A 27,638-nucleotide genomic window follows, 5' to 3' on the forward strand; every position below is an offset into this window, starting at 1 on the left:
ACAAAATGTAAACGATATAATAGTGTTTTTTTCTTACTTAAAACTGTAAAATAGTACATGTACATAAAGCTACAAAAAAGTCACAACTTCCATGACGTAGTTCACACTTCCGGTTCAAAATATAGGCTTTACTTTCTTTTTTTATCAATGATTCATTCAAATGGCTAACATCTAATAATAGAATAAAAGTCGACTAAGCTGGTTGTCCTGTTCTTTTCACCTTATTCATTTTGACACTGAATATTACATCTAGGTAATGTATCAAAAGTGCATATGATGTTAATCTTTCCAAACTAAAAATACTGCCACTGGCCACAGGCACTAGATTAGTCCAAATAATTATGACGTCTGGGACGGCTATTTTTTTTTCTGGGACGCCGTGTAGGAAGGCGTCCCAAAAAAAAATTAAAATAGCCTTGCCAGACGTCATAATTATTTGGACTAGCACTAGACGTTCTGTCAATAGCATGAAAATATTGGCTCTATATTATATATATGGACACTATTTTCTTCCCATTGCCAATATTTTCATGCCATTGACAGAACGTCTAGTGCCTGTGCACTGACACCTAGTAAAAAATAAGTCTGACCTAGGCCTTCTTTTGCAAATTTTGACACTTTCATTTATTTTATAGCTGCATATCTTATCAGAGGTTAAAATGTCCTTTATTGTCAGACTTATTATTTTTTTGACTACCATTATAGCATGATTATATATCCGGGTGAAATTTGATCCGGAGGAAAAAATGTCACAGTAGTTGTTGTTTTTTTTTTATCCGGAGGGAAAATATTTCCCTGGGATATATTTTCCTTTGTCGTGAAATTCTATCTGGGTAGACTAGGCCGGTAGTTAACTTATTGAATAGTTATTAGAAAAAACTTATCCTTTACAAATACTATGAAATAATAATAGTGTATTTGAATTTAACCTATTTTGTAAAAAAAAATGTATTATAATGGGAATTATTTCACAAATTATCTTTGAAAAGATTTCCTGAAAAAATTCAAGTAAATATCATTCTTTTAAAAAGAAAATTATCATTCAAACATAAGAAAGAAAACCAGAAATAATTTCAAAGATCTAATATAATTGTGAAATAATATCATGATTAAATAAGCTTAGCTAGGTACAATGTAAATGAAATACATGTACAAGTGAGTTGTTTTCAGATCTCAGTACAAATATAAATTAAAATGTAAAGGTAGAAATATAGTTGCATTACTACTGTTAACAGTAATGGAAGAATTTGATTATGATAATATTCTTAACTATATAAATAGTCTGAGGACAAAGATGTCGTTGTTTTTTTTTTTTTAACAACATAATAATATTTATTCATCTAATCTTGCTTGTTACAAATTTCACCAAGAGTCCAAGCTTCTCTTGATTTACCCTGTTACACTCCACTGATTATCCAGGGAAATATGTCGTTGTTGATTATATGGAAATCAGACAAATTATAGCATAACAATATATTGGAACAAAAGCAATTTTAACAGCTGGATAGTATTTACCTGTGAAATTTTATCTGTCTTATTAAAAAAATCATGTTGTAAGACATCTTGTTATATAAATGAATATATAAAAAATAAGATTCAAGGAAAAATTTCACTAATAAATAGATTTAGGAATATATTATATTAATATCTTTAAATTAAAATATAAATTGCTCATAATTACCTCCCTTTGATAAATTATGCAAATTTGTTCTACCTTTGTGAAACATTTTATAATTAAAGTCAGGTATATATTGATTGCGAGTAACTTACATACTAGTTAATAGGACTATATTTCACAAGGTTCTGTGAAATATGATACGGCAAATATATACCGGTACATACTATCCGCATAACACAGATAGATTTTCTGAATTGTACCTGTGAAATACCATGCCTGGAAAAAAATTACTGTGACAAATTATTCTCAGGATAAAATATCACAGAGGAATAAATAAACCGTTACAGAAATGTCATTTAGGATTTTTAGAAACAGTGAGCTTTTGCCATCACTTGGTGCACGTGTCAATCAATGTCTGTCATCGTTCATCATCATCTGTCTGATGAGAACTTTTTTAAACATCTCCTCTGAAACTACTGAACCAATTCCTACCAAACTTAAGCTGAATTATCCCTAGGGTAACTAGACTAAATTTTGTGTTTTATTTTCTGTTTTGTCATAAAACATGGCTGCCATGGCTAAAAATAAAACATATATGTAAGGGGGAAATCCATTTTTTGGCTTATATCTAAAAAAAACAAAGCATTTAGAGCCAATCTGACATGGGGTTAAAGTGTTCCTTATGTGAAGTTTAAATCATCTGTGAAATTTCATAATAATAGTTGGTTTGCTGCTGCTAAATTGGTTATTTTAAAGAAATTTTGCAGTTGTTGTTTATTTTCTTGATTATTGTTATGAAAATCATATAGATAAACTGTAAACAGCAAAAATGTTATTTTTTCTTTTTTGAAAGCATATTAATTATTGGACCTTTCTTCTCATAATTTATTTTGATTAAATTTAGACCCCCCCCCCTATTTTCCCCATCTACATGTACCTGTAATCTAAAATTAAGTTAGCTTCAGAGCAATGTTATGAAACTCATACAACATGCTTAGCCTTATTACCACAAAATACAGATCAAGATGCGTCACATTTACTGTTCTAGAGTTATGCTCCTTTACCAATGAAAAAATTGCACACATAATGACATTCCCCATTTAATTTAATTTAGCTTCAAATTGCAACAAAATATATGCTTGTGGTTGTGGCAACATAGTGTTTCCCAGACTACATTTCAGTTTAAAATATTCATTTTGTAGAATAAAGTTATTAACTATAAAACTTTGTTCTTTATTTTATGTTTTTTTTTGTTGACAGAATGACTGCCTCTACAGGAATATCAATGGTTGAAGCAATTCATCAAAAATATGATGATGATGTGGAAACGTGTATACATATACACATACCAGCTTCTGCGCCTGGGAAAACAGGTACATGTCATGATGAATATACATGTAAGCTCATGCACCAGTTAGCAAAGAAGTGGTCAACTGAACAAAATATCTGATATTATTATACTAGTGTAATACTCAAAGACTGCATCTGCCTAACATACTTTCTTGAATTGAGATTTGCTGTCAGTTGCAAAGTTTAAGTAGTCTGTTCAGTTTGCAGTTAGCAGTATTGTTGTAAAAAGTTAAATATGTTAGTTAGTTTGTCTGGCTCTTCCCATAATATATATATCTTCTATTTGTTCTCACAAGATGAGATGGTAGTTAGTTTTATCTTTTCTCTCTGTAGTGTAGTTAACGTTTTACTTTAAAAAAAAAAAAAGAAGATATTTGTAGAAAAAAATGCAGTGAATCGATTCTTTTCCTCTAAAGTAGCAAACGAATTTGAGGTAATCTAATGTGTATATAAAGTATAGATGTAAATTTTGTTTTAAGTCACTCTATTTAGGGTTTCTTATATAAAAATAAGGAGATATGGTATGAATGCAAATGAGATAGTTATTCATCAAAGAAAAGAATAACAATTTAGTTGGATGCATTCAATTATGGCTATTATATAATAGTAAAGAGACAACTATCCACCAAAGTTTAAATGAAGTTGATATAAGTAGTAATAGGTAACTGTACAGCCTTCAACAACAACAAAAAACCCATATATTTTACAGTTGACTACAAATGCCTGACATGACAATATGAGAAAACTAACAGCCTTGTTAATAACAAAACAATTAAAAAAAAAACAAATATGGCAGACATGTCACATGAGCCAATGCCAATCCCTGAATTACAGGCTCTTCACTTGGGACAGGCATATATATATAGAATGTGGCAGGGTTAAACATGTTGGCTGGCGCCAACCTACATCTAACCTGGGACTCTGGTGTTAAAACACAACAAAAGGCCAAACTATAGCTCTATGCAAAACAATACACAAAAAACGACAACCATAAATAACAGATTCCTGACTAAAACAAGGCACTTATAGAATGTGTCAGGGTTAAACATGTTGGCTCGCGCCAACCTACATCTAACCTGGGACTCTGGTGTTAAAACATAACAAAAGACCAAACTATGGCTCTATGCAAAACAATACACAAAAAACAACAAACATAAATAACAGATTCCGGACTAAGACAAGGCACTTATAGAATGTGTCAGGGTTAAACATGTTGGCTCGCGCCAACCTACATCTAACCTGGGACTCTGGTGTTAAAACACAACAAAAGGCCAAACTATGGCTCTATGCAAAACAATACACAAAAAAACAACAACCATAAATTACAGATTCCTGACTAAGACAAGGCACTTATAGAATGTGGCAGGGTTAAACATGTTTGAAGACGCCAACGCCCCCTAACCTTGCACAGTCATGTATGATGTATCTGTATAACATAAAAAAAAGAAGATTGCATTAAAGACTTTAAAAGTCATTCACTTAGGGACGACATCAAAAGTTCAATGAAGGATAAAAAACTTAATTCACATAGTTTTTTCACTGACCCCCACACCCCCCTCTTAAATTAATTTGGGAAAAATTGATTGACCAATAGGGATATAAGTAAAATCGATTTTAGATTAACAAAACTTGCAGCAATGTTGACCCCCACCCCCAAACTATTTGATTTAAGTTTTTTATCCTACATCGATCTTTTGATGTCGTCCCTTATTGCATGATTAAAGACTTTATAACAGCCTTGTCAATAGTGGACATTGGTGAGCTTGAGGAAGATGGGGATCTGTATTTTATTTAGAAATTTTAATTCATTTAATTAAAAGGCTCAGAAAATATATTTTTGTCATTTAGTTTTTTTCTGTTTACTTATTACAGTGAATGAATTTAATCTTAAATGGAAATTGAGATAAAATCAAAAAATATTATATGATATTATTTGGATTAACTTTGTTAAGCAAAGGATAATAAGTTGGCATGTTCAAAGGCACATAAATGTGTGTGTCAATTTTCCTATAAAAGCAAAATACATAATTTATTAAAAAAGATATAAAAAATTAATATAAAAGTCCCAAAAGGCTGTCATATTTAATTTGTAACTTATATTTAGTTTGAAGGAAACACTTTTAGCATGTAGAAGTGTTCCATTGTTAGAATTGTTATATTTATGACAGAAATGTGTGTCAATAAAATATACACAAAAAAGAACCAAACAAACTTTAATTCTAACTAAAAACGGATAATCTTATATAATTAGTAATATGTGTGAAGGATTTATTTTCAAGTAAGTGTAATTAAAAGAATGAGGTGAATGCAGGTTTCTGTATGTAGTTAAATGTTATATATTTTATTGTAATTTTGTAGAATCTGGTAACTTAGTGATTCCACCCATCTTAGCTTTGCATGACAGTAATATAAGTGGAGCAGGAGATACAGACCGTCTTGGCACACTATGTAAACAAGTCCAAGAACTAGATCTCACCAAAAACTGTATCAAGGATTGGAACCAGGTGATTAATGTGAACAAATACTAAGAAACATTCTTGTGATGTTAAACATGGTTACTGTACAGTTTGTTAGTGAATGAATGAATGAAGTATTAAGTATGAGCCATAATAACAACAGCAATTGAAAAAATTACAATTACATTTTACATTATACAGCTACCACATATCCTTTTTCTCCACTAACAAGAGTTGTCCATTATATGTTAAACTCGAAACAAACAATGAGGTTTATTAAACATAAAAAAAAAGATAAAATGCACAGGAAAGAAAACTTAAATTTTCTCACGGAGCAATTTAAAAAAGAACTGTGTATCGAAGGGGAAGTGATTCCAGACTTAAAATTTATAAATTTAATTTTCACAAGAATTGATAAGTTGAAAAAAACTGACAACACCATGGCTAAAAAATAAAAAGACCAACATACAAACAAAAGTACACAAAACACAACATAGATATGTTAAGACTGAGCAATACAAGCCCGACCAATTGAAAAAACAATGGACACAACATAGATATGTTAAGACTGAGCAATACAAGCCCCACCAATTGTAAAACAATGGACACAACATAGATATGTTAAGACTAAGCAATACAAGCCCCACCAATTGTAAAAACAATGGACACAACATAGATATGTTAAGACTAAGCAATACAAGCCCCACCAATTGAAAAAACAATGGACACAACATAGATATGTTAAGACTAAGCAATACAAGCCCCACCAATTGTAAAAACAATGGACACAACATAGATATGTTAAGACTAAGCAATACAAGCCCCACCAATTGAAAAAACAATGGACACAACATAGATATGTTAAGACTAAGCAATACAAGCCCCACCAATTGTAAAAAACAATGGACACAACATAGATATGTTAAGACTGAGCAATACAAGCCCCACCAATTGAAAAAAACAATGGACACAACATAGATATGTTAAGACTGAGCAATACAAGCCCCACCAATTGAAAAAACAATGGACACAACATAGATATGTTAAGACTGAGCAATACAAGCCCCACCAATTGAAAAAACAATGGACACAACATAGATATGTTAAGACTGAGCAATACAAGCCCCACCAATTGTAAAAACAATGGACACAACATAGATATGTTAAGACTAAGCAATACAAGCCCCACCAATTGTAAAAACAATGGACACAACATAGATATGTTAAGACTAAGCAATACAAGCCCCACCAATTGTAAAAACAATGGACACAACATAGATATGTTAAGACTAAGCAATACAAGCCCGACCAATTGTAAAAACAATGGACACAACATAGATATGTTAAGACTAAGCAATACAAGCCCCACCAATTGTAAAAACAATGGACACAACATAGATATGTTAAGACTGAGCAATACAAGCCCCACCAATTGTAAAAACAATGGACACAACATAGATATGTTAAGACTAAGCAATACAAGCCCCACCAATTGTAAAAACAATGGACACAACATAGATATGTTAAGACTGAGCAATACAAGCCCCACCAATTGTAAAAACAATGGACACAACATAGATATGTTAAGACTGAGCAATACAAGCCCCACCAATTGTTAAAACAATGGACACAACATAGATATGTTAAGACTGAGCAATACAAGCCCGACCAATTGTAAAAACAATGGACACAACATAGATATGTTAAGACTGAGCAATACAAGCCCCACCAATTGTAAAAACAATGGACACAACATAGATATGTTAAGACTGAGCAATACAAGCCCGACCAATTGTAAAAACAATGGACACAACATAGATATGTTAAGACTAAGCAATACAAGCCCCACCAATTGTAAAAACAATGGACACAACATAGATATGTTAAGACTAAGCAATACAAGCCCCACCAATTGTAAAAACAATGGACACAACATAGATATGTTAAGACTAAGCAATACAAGCCCCACCAATTGTAAAAACAATGGACACAACATAGATATGTTAAGACTAAGCAATACAAGCCCCACCAATTGTAAAAAACAATGGACACAACATAGATATGTTAAGACTGAGCAATACAAGCCCCACCAATTGTAAAAACAATGGACACAACATAGATATGTTAAGACTGAGCAGTACAAGCCCTACCAATTGTAAAAACAATGGACACAACATAGATATGTTAAGACTGAGCAATACAAGCCCCACCAATTGAAAAAACAATGGACACAACATAGATATGTTAAGACTGAGCAGTACAAGCCCTACCAATTGTAAAAACAATGGACACAACATAGATATGTTAAGACTGAGCAATACAAGCCCCACCAATTGTAAAAAACAATGGACACAACATAGATATGTTAAGACTAAGCAATACAAGCCCCACCAATTGTAAAAACAATGGACACAACATAGATATGTTAAGACTGAGCAGTACAAGCCCCACCAATTGTAAAAACAATGGACACAACATAGATATGTTAAGACTGAGCAATACAAGCCCCACCAATTGAAAAAACAATGGACACAACATAGATATGTTAAGACTGAGCAATACAAGCCCCACCAATTGTAAAAACAATGGACACAACATAGATATGTTAAGACTAAGCAATACAAGCCCCACCAATTGTAAAAACAATGGACACAACATAGATATGTTAAGACTAAGCAATACAAGCCCCACCAATTGTAAAAAACAATGGACACAACATAGATATGTTAAGACTGAGCAATACAAGCCCCACCAATTGAAAAAACAATGGACACAACATAGATATGTTAAGACTGAGCAATACAAGCCCCACCAATTGAAAAAACAATGGACACAACATAGATATGTTAAGACTAAGCAATACAAGCCCCACCAATTGTAAAAACAATGGACACAACATAGATATGTTAAGACTAAGCAATACAAGCCCCACCAATTGTAAAAAACAATGGACACAACATAGATATGTTAAGACTGAGCAATACAACCCCCACCAATTGTAAAAACAATGGACACAACATAGATATGTTAAGACTAAGCAATACAAGCCCCACCAATTGTAAAACAATGGACACAACATAGATATGTTAAGACTGAGCAATACAAGCCCCACCAATTGTAAAACAATGGACACAACATAGATATGTTAAGACTGAGCAATACAAGCCCCACCAATTGAAAAAACAATGGACACAACATAGATATGTTAAGACTGAGCAATACAAGCCCCACCAATTGAAAAAACAATGGACACAACATAGATATGTTAAGACTGAGCAATACAAGCCCCACCAATTGAAAAAACAATGGACACAACATAGATATGTTAAGACTAAGCAATACAAGCCCCACCAATTGTAAAAACAATGGACACAACATAGATATGTTAAGACTAAGCAATACAAGCCCCACCAATTGTAAAAAACAATGGACACAACATAGATATGTTAAGACTGAGCAATACAAGCCCTACCAATTGAAAAAACAATGGACACAACATAGATATGTTAAGACTGAGCAATACAAGCCCCACCAATTGTAAAAAACAATGGACACAACATAGATATGTTAAGACTAAGCAATACAAGCCCCACCAATTGTAAAAAACAATGGACACAACATAGATATGTTAAGACTGAGCAATACAAGCCCCACCAATTGAAAAAACAATGGACACAACATAGATATGTTAAGACTGAGCAATACAAGCCCCACCAATTGAAAAAACAATGGACACAACATAGATATGTTAAGACTAAGCAATACAAGCCCCACCAATTGTAAAAACAATGGACACAACATAGATATGTTAAGACTAAGCAATACAAGCCCCACCAATTGTAAAAACAATGGACACAACATAGATATGTTAAGACTAAGCAATACAAGCCCCACCAATTGTAAAAAACAATGGACACAACATAGATATGTTAAGACTGAGCAATACAACCCCCACCAATTGTAAAAACAATGGACACAACATAGATATGTTAAGACTAAGCAATACAAGCCCCACCAATTGTAAAACAATGGACACAACATAGATATGTTAAGACTGAGCAATACAAGCCCCACCAATTGTAAAACAATGGACACAACATAGATATGTTAAGACTGAGCAATACAAGCCCCACCAATTGAAAAAACAATGGACACAACATAGATATGTTAAGACTGAGCAATACAAGCCCCACCAATTGAAAAAACAATGGACACAACATAGATATGTTAAGACTGAGCAATACAAGCCCCACCAATTGAAAAAACAATGGACACAACATAGATATGTTAAGACTAAGCAATACAAGCCCCACCAATTGTAAAAACAATGGACACAACATAGATATGTTAAGACTAAGCAATACAAGCCCCACCAATTGTAAAAAACAATGGACACAACATAGATATGTTAAGACTGAGCAATACAAGCCCTACCAATTGAAAAAACAATGGACACAACATATATGTTAAGACTGAGCAATACAAGCCCCACCAATTGTAAAAAACAATGGACACAACATAGATATGTTAAGACTAAGCAATACAAGCCCCACCAATTGTAAAAAACAATGGACACAACATAGATATGTTAAGACTGAGCAATACAAGCCCCACCAATTGAAAAAACAATGGACACAACATAGATATGTTAAGACTGAGCAATACAAGCCCCACCAATTGAAAAAACAATGGACACAACATAGATATGTTAAGACTAAGCAATACAAGCCCCACCAATTGTAAAAACAATGGACACAACATAGATATGTTAAGACTAAGCAATACAAGCCCCACCAATTGTAAAAAACAATGGACACAATATAGATATGTTAAGACTGAGCAATACAAGCCCTACCAATTGTAAAAACAATGGACACAACATAGATATGTTAAGACTGAGCAATACAAGCCCCACCAATTGTAAAAAACAATGGACACAACATAGATATGTTAAGACTGAGCAATACAAGCCCCACCAATTGTAAAAACAATGGACACAACATAGATATGTTAAGACTAAGCAATACAAGCCCCACCAATTGAAAAAACAATGGACACAACATAGATATGTTAAGACTGAGCAATACAAGCCCCACCAATTGTAAAAACAATGGACACAACATAGATATGTTAAGACTAAGCAATACAAGCCCCACCAATTGTAAAACAATGGACACAACATAGATATGTTAAGACTGAGCAATACAAGCCCCACCAATTGAAAAAACAATGGACACAACATAGATATGTTAAGACTAAGCAATACAAGCCCCACCAATTGAAAAAACAATGGACACAACATAGATATGTTAAGACTGAGCAATACAAGCCCCACCAATTGTAAAAACAATGGACACAACATAGATATGTTAAGACTAAGCAATACAAGCCCCACCAATTGTAAAAACAATGGACACAACATAGATATGTTAAGACTGAGCAATACAAGCCCCACAAATTGTAAAAACAATGGACACAACATAGATATGTTAAGACTAAGCAATACAAGCCCCACCAATTGTAAAAACAATGGACACAACATAGATATGTTAAGACTAAGCAATACAAGCCCCACCAATTGTAAAAACAATGGACACAACATAGATATGTTAAGACTAAGCAATACAAGCCCCACCAATTGTAAAAACAATGGACACAACATAGATATGTTAAGACTGAGCAATACAAGCCCCACCAATTGTAAAAACAATGGACACAACATAGATATGTTAAGACTAAGCAATACAAGCCCCACCAATTGTAAAAACAATGGACACAACATAGATATGTTAAGACTGAGCAATACAAGCCCCACCAATTGTAAAAACAATGGACACAACATAGATATGTTAAGACTAAGCAATACAAGCCCCACCAATTGTAAAAACAATGGACACAACATAGATATGTTAAGACTAAGCAATACAAGCCCCACCAATTGTAAAAACAATGGACACAACATAGATATGTTAAGACTGAGCAATACAAGCCCTACCAATTGAAAAAAACAATGGACACAACATAGATATGTTAAGACTGAGCAATACAAGCCCTACCAATTGAAAAAAACAATGGACACAACATAGATATGTTAAGACTAAGCAATACAAGCCCCACCAATTGTAAAAAACAATGGACACAACATAGATATGTTAAGACTGAGCAATACAAGCCCGACCAATTGTAAAAACAATGGACACAACATAGATATGTTAAGACTGAGCAATACAAGCCCCACCAATTGAAAAAACAATGGACACAACATAGATATGTTAAGACTAAGCAATACAAGCCCCACCAATTGAAAAAACAATGGACACAACATAGATATGTTAAGACTGAGCAATACAAGCCCCACCAATTGTAAAAACAATGGACACAACATAGATATGTTAAGACTGAGCAGTACAAGCCCCACCAATTGTAAAAACAATGGACACAACATAGATATGTTAAGACTGAGCAGTACAAGCCCCACCAATTGTAAAAACAATGGACACAACATAGATATGTTAAGACTGAGCAATACAAGCCCCACCAATTGAAAAAACAATGGACACAACATAGATATGTTAAGACTGAGCAATACAAGCCCCACCAATTGTAAAAACAATGGACACAACATAGATATGTTAAGACTGAGCAATACAAGCCCCACCAATTGAAAAAACAATGGACACAACATAGATATGTTAAGACTAAGCAATACAAGCCCCACCAATTGAAAAAACAATGGACACAACATAGATATGTTAAGACTGAGCAATACAAGCCCCACCAATTGTAAAAACAATGGACACAACATAGATATGTTAAGACTGAGCAGTACAAGCCCCACCAATTGTAAAAACAATGGACACAACATAGATATGTTAAGACTGAGCAGTACAAGCCCCACCAATTGTAAAAACAATGGACACAACATAGATATGTTAAGACTGAGCAATACAAGCCCCACCAATTGAAAAAACAATGGACACAACATAGATATGTTAAGACTGAGCAATACAAGCGCCACCAATTGTAAAAACAATGGACACAACATAGATATGTTAAGACTAAGCAATACAAGCCCCACCAATTGTAAAAACAATGGACACAACATAGATATGTTAAGACTGAGCAATACAAGCCCCACCAATTGAAAAAACAATGGACACAACATAGATATGTTAAGACTAAGCAATACAAGCCCCACCAATTGTAAAAACAATGGACACAACATAGATATGTTAAGACTAAGCAATACAAGCCCCACCAATTGTAAAAAACAATGGACACAACATAGATATGTTAAGACTGAGCAATACAACCCCCACCAATTGTAAAAACAATGGACACAACATAGATATGTTAAGACTAAGCAATACAAGCCCCACCAATTGTAAAAACAATGGACACAACATAGATATGTTAAGACTAAGCAATACAAGCCCCACCAATTGAAAAAACAATGGACACAACATAGATATGTTAAGACTAAGCAATACAAGCCCCACCAATTGAAAAAACAATGGACACAACATAGATATGTTAAGACTGAGCAATACAAGCCCGACCAATTGAAAAAACAATGGACACAACATAGATATGTTAAGACTAAGCAATACAAGCCCCACCAATTGAAAAAACAATGGACACAACATAGATATGTTAAGACTGAGCAATACAAGCCCCACCAATTGTAAAACAATGGACACAACATAGATATGTTAAGACTAAGCAATACAAGCCCCACCAATTGTAAAAACAATGGACACAACATAGATATGTTAAGACTGAGCAATACAAGCCCCACCAATTGTAAAAACAATGGACACAACATAGATATGTTAAGACTAAGCAATACAAGCCCCACCAATTGAAAAAACAATGGACACAACATAGATATGTTAAGACTGAGCAGTACAAGCCCCACCAATTGTAAAAACAATGGACACAACATAGATATGTTAAGACTGAGCAATACAAGCCCCACCAATTGTAAAAAACAATGGACACAACATAGATATGTTAAGACTGAGCAATACAAGCCCCACCAATTGAAAAAACAATGGACACAACATAGATATGTTAAGACTAAGCAATACAAGCCCCACCAATTGTAAAAAACAATGGACACAACATAGATATGTTAAGACTGAGCAATACAAGCCCCACCAATTGTAAAACAATGGACACAACATAGATATGTTAAGACTGAGCAATACAAGCCCCACCAATTGTAAAAACAATGGACACAACATAGATATGTTAAGACTAAGCAATACAAGCCATACCAATTGAAAAAACAATGGACACAACATAGATATGTTAAGACTAAGCAATACAAGCCCCACCAATTGAAAAAAACAATGGACACAACATAGATATGTTAAGACTAAGCAATACAAGCCCTACCAATTGTAAAAACAATGGACACAACATAGATATGTTAAGACTGAGCAATACAAGCCCCACCAATTGTAAAAAACAATGGACACAACATAGATATGTTAAGACTAAGCAATACAAGCCCCACCAATTGAAAAAACAATGGACACAACATAGATATGTTAAGACTGAGCAATACAAGCCCCACCAATTGTAAAAACAATGGACACAACATAGATATGTTAAGACTAAGCAATACAAGCCCCACCAATTGTAAAAACAATGGACACAACATAGATATGTTAAGACTGAGCAGTGCAAGCCCTACCAATTGTAAAAACAATGGACACAACATAGATATGTTAAGACTGAGCAGTACAAGCCCCACCAATTGTAAAAACAATGGACACAACATAGATATGTTAAGACTGAGCAATACAAGCCCTACCAATTGTAAAAACAGTGGGTAATCTCAAACTTGTTGAATTGTATCTAGAGTACATGTATTACAGACAGTTTAGAATTCTTTTAATCACTTGATAACAAGATTAATTTTTTGAAATTTTACACCTAAGTAATGTTTTTTTTTAATTATAGCTTTTAATTTTCAATCTGTTGATTTTTCAGGTAATAGATATTATAGAAAAACTACCAAAACTGAGATTCCTGAATTTAACCAGTAATCCAATTGAAAACAGGTCGTCATGGCAATGTGATAAACAGTTTCCTAACATAACCAATCTAATTCTGAATGACACAACTGTATCATGGGAATGTTTGATGAAACTTCTGCATGTCTTTCCAAGGTAGTAACTTATAAAAATCTCAATAATTTTGAAGCTATAAATTCTGTTCAGGTGGTTGATATTTTCTACTCACCTCCTAACAAAGGAAAGTCCATTTGTTTTAACTATCAAGATCCAAGCAATATGAGTGCTATTATGTTTTCCTGCTTTTAGAATGCACCTTACTTTGTTTATCTGGCATTTTAAGTGTTAAAACAAGTTTTATATATATATATATTGTGTTAAAAACAGTTTATCTTCAATGATATTTGAATGTCTTAAGTCTTATCCATTTATCATTCAAGAACTGTGATATTACAGCCTTAGCTCCAAATCATTTTTTTTTTGCTCCAATTGATTTCCATACTTTTAAAAGTTCAATTGTAATATATGAATTGATGCATGTTCCATCAACTGTCAGACATGTTAATGCTATGTTCATCGATTTGAAATAAAGTTTGAACCCAAATTAAATATCTTTACTTGAGGTGTTCACAGTCCTTCTCTTATCCACAAAGTATGGAGGTCTTTACTCTATGAGTTTAGAATAAAGATCAACTTGTGGAGCAACTACTTGTGTAACCAGATCCCAGTATACCTTAAATTAAGAAATTATTGCGAGTTTAAATTATTGCGATTATAAACCCTGTTGCATTTTTCGCAATTATAAAAACTTCTCAATGATTTCTGAATTTACAATACCCTTACTCTTCATTTATGCCTACTGTAATAAAAAAATGTTTTAACCAGTTTCCAGCTGTATTTTGACAGGTAAAAAGTTGCTTTTGTATAAGATTAAATATGATCATAGCGTGTAACTCTCAGGTAATCAAGGTATTATTTTGTATGTTGGGATTCAAGAAAATGTACAGTATATATTTCTTTTTTATTTTAAGGGTTGAAGAATTACATTTAAGTTTGAATGGATACAGTTCAGTGGATTTGCATGGTGATTTCAGATATCCCCCACTGTCCAGGTTGTATCTTAATGGAAATAAAATCCAGGATTGGACTGAAATGTGTCGTTTAGGACAGTGCTTTCCTCATTTAGAAAATTTAGTTGCTATGGAATCAGAATTGACGACCATCATGAGTGATAATGATTTGAAAGAAACATTTCCCTGCCTTAAATCACTAAATTTAACAAAAACCAAATTGGCATCATGGGAAGACATTGAAGTATTTAGAGAATTCCCAGTGTTAGTTGATCTCAGGATAAAAGATTTACCATTTATACAGGTAATTTTTATGCCCCCGCCATAACAAGGGGGTATTAAGTTTTATACTGGCCCGTCTACACATGTTCATCCGAAAGTTAATTTCCATTCTCTAACTTTAAATTGCCTAGGTCAAATGTTATAACACATTTTTTTGCTCTAGAATTCCTACTTTGAATTTTTAGAATTTGTGTGATTGTTAGAGTTGCAATACTCCATCAGAAAAATGGTAACATGCTACAAATTTTTGTACCTTATAAAATTTCTAGGAGAACATTGACTTTTGTTGCATTTTACCATTCATGTTCGTAAGCCACTTGTTTTAAACAAAATTTTATATCAGTAAACTCATGTATAAACTTTATAGGATAATTCATCTTTTGTAGACATTGCCTGAGAAAGAGAGAAGACAAAATATTGTATCCAGACTTCCAACCATCACCAAGTTAAATGGTAGTCCTATACATGAGCAGGAAAGAGAAGAGGCAGAAAGAGCCTATATCAGAAACTTTCTAGATGCTGAATCCAAACCTCAAAGGTACAATAAATTTAGTTAAACATTTGTTATGGTGTATTTATGAGGGTAGAAATGCACTTTACCCTCAGGCTATAACAGTCATTTTGGGGTTAGTGTCAAATTGGTTTTCAATGCAATGATTTGTTAAAAAATGATGAATATTGTTATCGTCATATTTGGAAAAAAATGAGTGCAATTTTTCAAAATCAGCCAATTTAAATTGTCAAAGAAAGTGTAAATTTTATTCTCATGCACCATAAATTATCATTAATGATCATTAATCTCACTTGGCAAGAATATTTACTGTTATTTGTCATGAAGGTACCCCCAGTCGGTCAGTCAGTCAGTCTGTCTCTGTCTCTGTCTGTCTGTCTGTCTGTCTGTCTGTCTGTCTGGTCTGTCTGTCTGTCTGTCTGTCTGTCTGTCTGTCTGTCTGTCTGTCTGTCTGTCTGTCTGTCTGTCTGTCTGTCTGTCTGTCTGTCTGTCTGTCTGTCTGTCTGTCTGTCTGTCTGTCTGTCTGTCTGTCTGTCTGTCTGTCTGTCTGTCTGTCTGTCTGTCTGTCTGTCTGTCTGTCTGTCTGTCTGTCTGTCTGTCTGTCTGTCTGTCTGTCTGTCTGCTGTCTGTCTGCTGTCTGTCTGTCTGTCTGTCTGTCTGTCTGTTCCTTTTGGTCAAAATTTTTTCAAGTACTTATGAATAGAATGACTTGATATTTAGTCAGCAGCTTAAATATGATGTATTTGGTTCTGTTAGACAAATACTTGCTGACACTTAGAATTAAGAGTGAGGACACTCAGGAAGACACATGTAAGGACACATGTAACAACACATGCTTTGTTGCATCTTCGCTAGCCAATAGTTACTATCCACTTCCCTCCTCTCCAACCTTGGCAGATTAAGCCATCATTTGTGATAACAATGTTGCACCTGTCAACGTATATTTGTTCCACCTAACAGATGGAAACTTTGTTATATACAATGTCATAATACCTGTTCCTGTTGGAACAATTATTCTATACCATTTATTCCGTTAGGAACATTTACTGTAATATTTATTCCAGTGGAAATAATATTCCAGAATATTGTTTCCATTTGGAACTTATATTATGAAGGAACTTCTATTCCGTGACACGCCATCTATCAGTAGATTAAAGTCACACCCATTCTGCATACATTATTTTTAACCAATGGTAGCACTTGAACTCTTCAATTTGGAGGTAAAATCATTGTAGCATCTAGATTCCACACACTTGGTAAAGCAGGAAATGAAAACATACCTTGACATTCATGCATTTGTGCAAGAAACATACACAGGAACTTTCTTTCTATTAGTTGGTTTAAAACATTCAAATTGTCACTAAATATAGTTGTCTGTTTTAATAGGGATGTAAAGACTTGTTGCACAATAAGCATGTGACAATTGTTCATGTTGTTTACATACACTTTCTACATTTACAAGTGATCATGTTATAGGTGCTTTTTGATTAGATGCAGTGAGTTTTGACTGCAACCAATGAAAATCATTACCTTGTGTCTACGAAATTCTATCACAGTACACCAAGGTGGAGAGGAGAGAAGTGGATTGTAACCCTTGGCAAGCAAAGATTGCTTTGTATTTATAATTTTTTTATTTCGTTTCAATCAGATCATTTTTCTTCTGTATTTTTTCTCCTTTAATTCAGTTCTTCTATTTATATGACTGAGAGCAAATAGCAGTTTTATTTTAAGTGATGAGATTATCAACTATATATATCAACATACATGTATTGTATGGTACTACATGAAGCATAAAATGCATTCTATTTACAATTCTGTCATCAATTTAAGTTTCATCTCCTTTGAAACATTTTCATAAAAATTAGTTTATTAAAATTCATTTAAACACTCCTTGAAAAAGTAAAGTTTTATTTTTGTAGATTTTATGAATTGAAGAAAATACATGGGAAAGTAGAACACCTTGCCGATATTGATTTAGCACCTGATGACCTTCATTATCACATTAAGGTCAAATTTGAAAACAAAGAAGAAATGATGGACATTTTAAAAGATCAAACAGTCAAAGATTTGAAGAAATTACTTCAAAACTTTTGTGGACTCTCCGTTGACAAAATGAAGATTTTTGAGTATAAATCTGATTATGATAATTTATATCTAATGAGATCAGAAATAAGGTCACTTCATTCATATCGCTTTACAGAACTTGATGAAATACATATATATCGTGTAGAAACAAAAGTTATTTCAAAGGGAGATTACGAAATTGTGGAAAAAAAAGATAGAAAATAATGATGTTAAAGGTTGTATTCCAATATATATCACGTATAAAAATTGCGGTTTTTTATCCAACGCAATCATAGGTTTGAACGTAGTTTTCAATTTAGACTCGTTTATATATATGTATGTATATATGCACACCCCCGATGAAGCTAATTTGTTTAGCAAAATATTGCGTGAATAATATATAAAATATAACACCTAATTTTATAACACTCATTAGTGTGTTAAAGTTACATTCTTAGACACTTATATAATTTAATTTAGTAACTGCATCAGTTTATTTACAAACTGATCCACACCTAGATAGATTGAATGTTGATTGTTGCTATTTTTAGACACTATATGTATGTATACGCGTATATGCTTTTTTACTACCAAATTTTTATAGAACATATAATCAGTATGCCTGTCTAAGTTCACTGTCCTTTCACAGCCCAAGATGGAGCCGCCTGGCTTCAGTTAGGAAGTTTGCTCCTATATAATTACAATAACATGAATACAAAAGAAATGTTCAGTAATTAAAAAGTTATATAAATCTTTTAAGGAAACTCTGCAATGTAAAACGTGGTTGGTTACTACAAAATAAACGATTATAGCACGATTTGCCAAAACACTTATGATGTCCGTAACTTCAAAACAAATTGTCCATAACTTTTTTCCTTATACCAGTAGGGATGTCTGTAACTTTAGCATGATGTCAGTAACTTTCAAGGAATCTTTATTCGTGTATGTAATTATTTTAAAAAAGAAATGATAAATAACAAAAATACCGAACTCCTAGGAATATTCAAACGGGAAGTCCTTTACACAGGCCAAAGACTCATCAGTGAACAATCTTTAAAGCTAGAAGAATGTTACATAAATTTCGCCATACCCTCAGATCCCGTTTTATCCCGGGAATAATTTTTAAAAATTGAACGGAAAATCAGTTACACTCTTATTTGCTTTTTTCTCTTGTTTAGTTTAAAGCATATTGTTATTGTATAAATCTATGTAATAATTAAGGGGTTTGATAGTGCTTGTTGTCCTTAAAATATTGAAATTGTTAATCTTGCTATTTTTAAAAAAGGTTACCCACATCCGAAAATAAAGTTACGGACAGTCTGATTATTTTTGACTTATAAGTTACTGACATCTTATGCATTTTTTATACGACCGCAAATTTTGAAAAAATTTTCGTCGTATATTGCTATCACGTTGGCGTCGTCGTTGTCGTCGTCGTCCGAATACTTTTAGTTTTCGCACTCTAACTTTAGTAAAAGTGAATAGAAATCTTTGAAATTTTAACACAAGGTTTATGACCATAAAAGGAAGGCTGGTATTGGTTTTGGGAGTTTTGGTCCCAACATTTTAGGAATTAGGGGCCAAAAAGGGCCCAAATAAGCATTTTCTTGGTTTTCGCACTATAACTTTAGTTTAAGTTAATAGAAATCTATGAAATTTTGACACAAGGTTTATGACCACAAAAGAAAGGTTGGGATTGATTTTGGGAGTTTTGGTTTCAACAGTTTAGGAATTAGGGGCCAAAAAAGGGCCCAAATAAGCATTATTCTTGGTTTTCTCACAATAACTTTAGTTAAAGTAAATAGAAATCAATGAAATTTAAACACAATGTTAATGACCACAAAAGGAAGGTTGGTATTGATTTTGGGAGTTTCGGTCCCAACAGTTTAGGAATTAGGGGCCAAAAAGGGACCCAAATAAGCATTTTTCTTGGTTTTCGCACCATAGCGTTAGTATAAGTAAATAGAAATCTATGAAATTTAAACACAAAGTTTATGACTATTAAAGGAAGGTTGGTATTGATTTTGGGAGTTTTGGTCCCAACAGTTAAGGAAAAAGGGGCCCAAAGGGTCCAAAATCAAATTTTGTTTGATTTCATCAAAATTGAATAATTGGGGTTCTTTAATATGCCGAATCTAACTGTGTATGTAGATTCTTAATTTTTGGTCCCGTTTTCAAATTGGTCTACATTAAGGTCCAAAGGGTCCAAAATTAAACTTAGTTTGATTTTAACAAAAATTGAAACCTTGGGGTTCTTTGATATGCTGAATCTAAAAATGTACTTAGATTTTTGATTATTGGCCCAGTTTTCAAGTTGGCCCAAATCGAGGTCCAAAATTAAACATTGTTTGATTTCATCAAAAATTGAATAATTGGGGTTCTTTGATATGCCAAATCTAACTGTGTATGTAGATTCTTAATTTTTGGTCCAGTTTTAAAATTGGTCTAAACTAAAGTGCAAAGGGTCCAAAATTAAACTAAGTTTGATTTTAACAAAAATTAAATTCTTGGGCCTCTTTGATATGCTGAATCTAAACATGTACTTAGATTTTTGATTATGGGCCCAGTTTTCAAGTTGGTCCAAATCAGGATCTAAAATTATTATATTAAGTTTTGTGCAATAGCAAGTCTTTTCAATTGCACAGTATTGTGCAATGGCAAGAAATATCTAATTTCACAATATTGTGAAATAGCAAATTTTTTTTTAATTAAGAGTTATCTTTCTTTGTCCAGTACAGTAAGCAAGAAATATCTGCAAGATTTTTTTTTAATTGGAGTTATCTTTCTTTGTCCAGAATCAACTTAAATCTTTGTTATATACAATATACAATGTATATTCACTTTTTACTACCAACTGATAAATTAAAATAATCTTTACCATTCAGTGATAACAAGCAGTTTTTTTACATCTTAATATTTTATGATGTATTTAAATGAGTAGTAATTGTTGCAAACTCCATTAGAATATTTTAATTGAAATTAGTTTGGAATAAGGGAAAGGGGGATGTGATTAAAAAATTGGGTTCAATTTTTCTCATTTGAAATTTCATAAATAAAAAGAAAATTTCTTCAAACATTTTTTTGAGAGGATTAATATTCAACAGCAAAGTGAATTGCTCTAAGAGAAAACAAAAATTTTAAGTTCATTTGAGTACATTCATTCTGTGTCAGAAACCTATGCTGTGTCAACTATTCAATCACAATCCAAATTTAGAGTGGAATCCAGCTTGAATGTTGTGTCCATACTTGCCCCAACCGTTCAGGGTTCAACCTCTGCGGTCGTATAAAGCTACGCCCTACGGAGCATCTGGTTAAAAGTTGGTCCTGCGCTAAAGTGAAGTCAAAATTAACAAATTTGTAGTGATGGTAAGTGATTTAAGTATCAATATTAACATAGATCATGAAAAACGTTGCAAAAAGTAGATTTCATATCAACTACCATCTCAACGAGTTTAGAGTACGCCATCTTGGGCTGTGGGTAACTTAAGCACAGTGAAGTTCTTTGCACTTGTCTAATTTATATATTAAATTTTGTGCAAACTTGACAACAGGCTATTGTTGATATCATGTCAAGTTTAAGAATATTTTACAAAACAATAAACAATAAAAGAGATTAATTTGTTATGTTATTTTTAGCTCAAGTTTAAGGAGCAACCATATATCTTCAACAGGGGAATGATTTTTTTTCTTTGTCAGAAATTTTTGTTTGCTATACAAATTTATTAAGTTTTGTAAGGTAATCAATGAGATTTTATTTATTTAAACTTGAACACTACAAGGTCTGGGGGGGAAATTGCATTCAGAATATTTTATTTATCATCTGCTTGACCAAAATATTTCAATTCATCAAATTGGGGATCAGAATAATTTTTTAGAAAAATACATTAAAAAATATAAGTTGTTACAGTTAAAACAACGTAAAGTACCAGCTCAAAATGTATTCTATTAATACAATAGTCTTTCTATAACAGTTTAGTCTCCTTTTTAAAATTTTCATCTAGATTAGTTAATTAAGTTTTATGCTTATCACTCTTTTTTAAAATTAAAGTTTTATTGATTGTAGATTTTATGAATTGGAGGAAATTCATGGAAAATTAAAACATCTCGCAGATATTGAATTATCCCCTGGTGACCTTTATTATCACATCAAGGTCAAATATGGAGATAAAGAAGAAATGATGGACATTTTAAAAGATCAAACTGTCAAAGATTTGAAGAAATTACTTCAAAACTTTTGTGGACTCTCCGTTGACAAAATGAAGATTTTTGAGTATAAATCTGATTATGATAATTTATATCTAATGAGATCAGAAATAAGGTCGCTTCATTCATATCGCTTTACAGAACTTGATGAAATATATATATATCATGTAGAAACAAAAGTAATTTCAAAGGGAGATTATGAAATTGAAGAAAATGGTATAGCAAAATTAATGTATCCTACATTCTGATGACTTTATAGATTGTTAACTGCTTAAGTTTTATATGATAAATCATGACATGCAGGTTATAAAGCTCACCATTTCCTACTGTAGAAATAACATTAAAAGTGAACATATGAAAATCACCTTAGGAGAACAAATTCGGAGGTCAATCCTTAGCAGAAATACATAGATGAATCAGTTCAAACCTCTAAAGAAGATATATATGATTTGATACCCGATCTTATTGAATCCCTGAGGTCAATGAAACTTTTAGAAGATTTTAAATCTACCTTTATTGCTATAATAAACTGACACTTCACACTAGATATAGTGAAGAGACCATACTTTTTTGGCTAACAATTCATAAATTATTTAAAGGAAAAGATATCAATTTTTTCCGCAGCTACACAAGCCAAGGACTCATCAGTGAACAATCTTTAAAGCTAGAAGAATGTTACATAAATTTCACTGTACCATCAGATCCCGTTTTATCCCGGGAATAATTTTTATAAATTTAACGGAAAATCTGTTACACTCTGATTTGCTTTTTTATCTTGTTTAGTTTGAAGCATATCGCTATTGTATAAATCTATGTAATAATTAAGATTTTTGATAGTGTTTATTGTCCTTTAAATGTTGAAATTGTTAATCTTGCAATTTGAAAAAAAGTTACCCACATACGAAAATAAAGTTATGGACAGTCTGATTATTTTTGACTTATAAGTTACGGACATCTTATGCATTTTTTTTAAGTTGGCCTTGCGCTACAGTGAAATAAAAATTAACAAATTTGTAGTGATGGAAAGTGATTTCTTTATTATAAAATTGTATCAATATTTACATAGATCATGAGAAAGTTGCAAAAAGTAGATTTCGTATCAACTACCATCTCAACGAGTTTAGAGTATGCCATCTTGGGCTGTGGGTAACTTAAGTTACCCACGGCCGTTTAAGCACAGTGAAGTTCTTTGCACTTGTCTAATTTATATTAAATTTTGTGCAAACTTGACAACAGGCTATTGTTGATATCATGTCAAGTTTAAGAATATTTTACAAAACAATAAACAATAAAAGAGATTAATTTGTTATGTTATTTTTAGCTCAAGTTTAAGGAGCAACCATATATCTTCAACGGGGGAATGATTTTTTTTCTTTGTCAGAAATTTTTGTTTGCCATACAAATTTATTTAGTTTTGTATGGTAATCAATGAGATTTTATTTTTAAACTTGAACACTACAAGGTCTGGGGGGAATTTGCATTCAGAATATTTTATTTGTCATCTGCTTGACCAAAATATTTCAATTCATCAAATAGGTGATCAGAATAATTTAAAAAAAAATACATTAAAAAATATAAGTTGTTACAGTTAAAACAACGTAAAGTACCAGCTCAAAATGCATTCTATTAATACAATAGTCTTAATTTCTATAACAGTTTGGTCTCCTTTTTAAAATTTTCATCTAGATTAGTTAATTAAGTTTTATGCTTATCACTCTTTTTTAAAATTAAAGTTTTATTGATTGTAGATTTTATGAATTGGAGGAAATTCATGGAAAATTAAAACCTCTTGCAGATATTGAATTATCCCCTGCTGACCTTTATTATCACATCAAGGTCAAATATGGAGATAAAGAAGAAATGATGGACATTTTAAAAGATCAAACAGTCAAAGATTTGAAGAAATTACTTCAAAACTTTTGTGGACTCCCAAGTAACAGAATTAAGATTTTTGAATTTAAAGGAGATTATCATCATGATAATTGTTTACATAGGTTGACGTCCAATATAAGGTCACTTCATTCTTATCGTTGGACAGAAAAGGATGAAATACACATTTACCATTTATAAATATATGAAAGTCCAGAGTGCAGTGTTCATATGTTTGAAGGGCATGCTAAAGAATAATAGTCCATTTAAGAGTTATTGCCTTTTAAGGTCAATTCTTCACATTTTTTTGTAAATTTTTGTGATTTTTTACAAAAATATTTTCCTCTAAAACTACTGGGCCAAATTTGAATGCAACCAAACTTGCCAAGGCTTGGCCTTAATCATCCGTAGGGTATGTAGTTTAAAAATGTTTTGGATGGCTCAGCTCATCAGCCATTTTTATTTCAGATGTTACAGATAATCAACATAAAGTACCAGCTCAAAATGCATTCTATTAATACAACTCTCTTTGTATTACATTTTCCTCTCCTTTGTAAAATTTTCATATAGATTAGATCATTAAAAGGAGTAAGTTCGGTAAGTGCCATATTTGGCCCCAATTATAAAGTTCATGGTTACAAGACAATAATTGTTTTAAGTTGCTTTAAAGGCATGTGAGAAAGTTAAACAGAGCTGTTTTTGTCAAAAGTTTAATACTTACACGTTGATTTTTACATCCAAAAAAGGTCAAAATAAGGGATTTTGGAGAAATTTGACAAAATCAGCTGGATTTCAACCAAATAAAGGACCAGGAAACATAGAGCGCAGACGTCGACAAGCTTAATATTCAGATAAGACATGTTAAATGTCTTCACAAACATTATTTTAAAAGAATTTTGTTGTCGACGTATGCGCTCTATGTTTCCTGTCAAATTATCTTTGGAAATTTACCCATTTTCAGTTATTTTTTCGTGAAAAATGAATATGAGTACAACTTGTGACGTCATAATGAAACGCAGAAACGTTAAATTTTCAACAAAATGGCTTATATCCTATCTAGTCAATATATAAGCTATAAGTTAACGTGATATTGGTAAATAAATCCGAATTTGAAATTTACGCTAAAAAAGGGGGCCATTCAAGCACCTTATCGAACATACTCCTTTATGCTAATAACTCTTTTTAAAATTAAAGTTTTATTGTTTGTAGATTTTATGAATTGGAGAAAATTCATGGGAAATTAAAACACCTTGTGGATATTGATTTGTCCCCTGACCTTTATTATCACATGAAGGTCAAATATGGAGATAAAGAAGACATGATGGACATTTTAAAAGATCAAACAGTCAAAGATTTGAAGAAATTACTTCAAAATTTCTGCGGACTCCCAAGTAACAGAATTAAAATTTTTGAGTATAAACCAGATTATAATCAGTTACATCAATTGAAGTCTAATATAAGGTCACTTCATTCTTATCGTTGGACAGAACTAGATGAAATACACATTTATCCTTCAGAAACATATGTAAGTCCAGATCTCAGTGTTCATATTTGTGAGGGGCATGCTAAAGACTAAATAATCCGTTACTGTACTGTAAATTTTGTGTGTAATTAATTTCAATCAAGAGATTACTTGATCAAAAGTAATGACATTACTTTTTAGGTATATATTGCATAAAATGCAATCAAAACCTTATGGGACTGACTTGATATCTAAATCTTTGAAGGCTGATCACTACCTTTTTTGATACACAAAATATAGTGCATTGATCATAACATTCTATACAATCCCATCCATGAACATTTCCAGAAATTTATCGATGTAATATATGCTCAGATATTCAAGGCACAAAATTTTCAAGAAAATAACATAACTTTTGCAAGGTGCAGGAATCTAATATCCAAATAAATGATGCCATTGTTAAATCATCTTAAAAAATTGGAGTTATCTTCCTTTGTCTAGAATTGCTGTTAAATCAACTACAACCTATGCAATATTTAATTTCACTTCCCACTGATCAATTGAAGCAACATTTACGCTCAGTGCTTACAAGCACTTTGATTTATTAATGTCATTCACATGGCGCCACAAAAACCATGTATCTTTAAATATAACAAGGGTTTGTCTGGTTTTCATGAAAATTAATTTTGTATAAGTTTATGCATCTCTATAAAATTTTACAATACAATTCTATTCCTTAAAAGCTAAGTTGATTATGATTTTTTGGGGTTATGGTCCAAACTCAAAAATAATTGTGGAATTAGGGGGCCAAAAGGGACAAAATAACTAGGATTTTCTGGTATCGGACAATAACTTGAATAGATGTACATGTATATGGATCTCAAAGAAACTAAACCGAAAGTGTCCATGTAAAAGAATAAGGGTTGGATTGATTTTGGAGGTTTTGGCCCTAACTGTTTAGGAAGAGGGGCCAAAAACAATACTTTTCCAATAATTGTTTCTTGTCCAATTTCACAGTTTAGAATTTTTGGGGTTCTTTATTATGCTTAATCTAATCGTATATTTGGATTTTTGACACTGTTATCAAAATTGTCAACATTGAGGTCCAGAGATCAAAAATTGAATTCTTGGGATTTTATAATATGGTGAAATTAACCATGTATTTAGATTATCGATATTAGACCATTATAGGTAAATATCCAATTTCAAATTTATAAGTTCTTAGACAACATTCATTTTGTGTCAGAAACCTATTTTATGTCAAATAATTAATCACAATCAAATTGCAGAGCTGTATTGCACATTTGATAGAAATCATATCTGTTTGTTCTATTAATAGAAATCATAGCTATTTGTACAATTGATAGAAATCATAGCTGCTTGCACAATTAATAGAACTCATAGCTGTTTGCACAATTTATAGAAATCCTAGCTCAATTGCACAGTTAATAGAAATCATAGCTCAATTGCACAGTTAACAGAAATTGTATAAATGATGAATGATATATTGTAAATTTTATTTTGTTATTTTGTATTTTTTTTGTAATTTTGTTTAAAAACTTTGTGATAGGTTTGTTTGTTATTCTGTAAATTAAGTAAACTTTAGAATGCTTTATATATGTATATATTTTTCTATTGTATTTCAATGCTATGAAATGTAATTGTGATAATTTTCCCTACCATCATATAATAATAGTAATGTTTGATTCATTAAAGATAGTGGTTGTGAT

General features: G+C 32.2%; 1 protein-coding gene across 5 annotated transcripts; it reads left to right on the forward strand.

The window, feature by feature from the left end:
* Positions 1-92: 92 nt before the first annotated feature.
* On the forward strand, positions 93-27,638 carry LOC134721033 (tubulin-specific chaperone cofactor E-like protein). Of its 5 annotated transcripts, none has more exons than XM_063583705.1 (8): positions 93-253; positions 2,879-2,991; positions 5,327-5,472; positions 14,425-14,603; positions 15,479-15,821; positions 16,186-16,337; positions 18,230-18,610; positions 25,656-25,740. In XM_063583705.1, exons 2-7 carry the CDS (start codon positions 2,880-2,882, stop codon positions 18,597-18,599), a joined length of 1,302 nt encoding a protein of 433 aa, XP_063439775.1. In that variant the 5' UTR covers positions 93-253; position 2,879; the 3' UTR covers positions 18,600-18,610; positions 25,656-25,740. The 5 variants fall into 5 exon arrangements, with proteins under 5 accessions (XP_063439775.1, XP_063439776.1, XP_063439777.1 ...); XM_063583706.1 differs by lacking the exon at positions 25,656-25,740 and adding an exon at positions 22,438-22,453; XM_063583707.1 differs by lacking the exon at positions 18,230-18,610 and having other exon boundaries at positions 25,656-27,638.

The sequence above is a fragment of the Mytilus trossulus genome, chromosome 6, assembly GCF_036588685.1.
Source record: "Mytilus trossulus isolate FHL-02 chromosome 6, PNRI_Mtr1.1.1.hap1, whole genome shotgun sequence".
Classification (NCBI taxonomy): Eukaryota; Metazoa; Mollusca; class Bivalvia; order Mytilida; family Mytilidae; genus Mytilus; species Mytilus trossulus.

What these genes read in the sequence shown, in the direction of transcription:
- LOC134721033 (XM_063583703.1), top strand. Translation starts at nt 2,880, where the DNA reads ATGACTGCCTCTACAGGAATATCAATGGTTGAAGCAATTCATCAAAAA. An exon ending in TTCTGCGCCTGGGAAAACAG is followed by an intron (nt 2,992 to 5,326) that starts GTACATGTCATG and finishes GTAATTTTGTAG; the next exon opens with AATCTGGTAACTTAGTGATT. An exon ending in GTATCAAGGATTGGAACCAG is followed by an intron (nt 5,473 to 14,424) that starts GTGATTAATGTG and finishes TTGATTTTTCAG; the next exon opens with GTAATAGATATTATAGAAAA.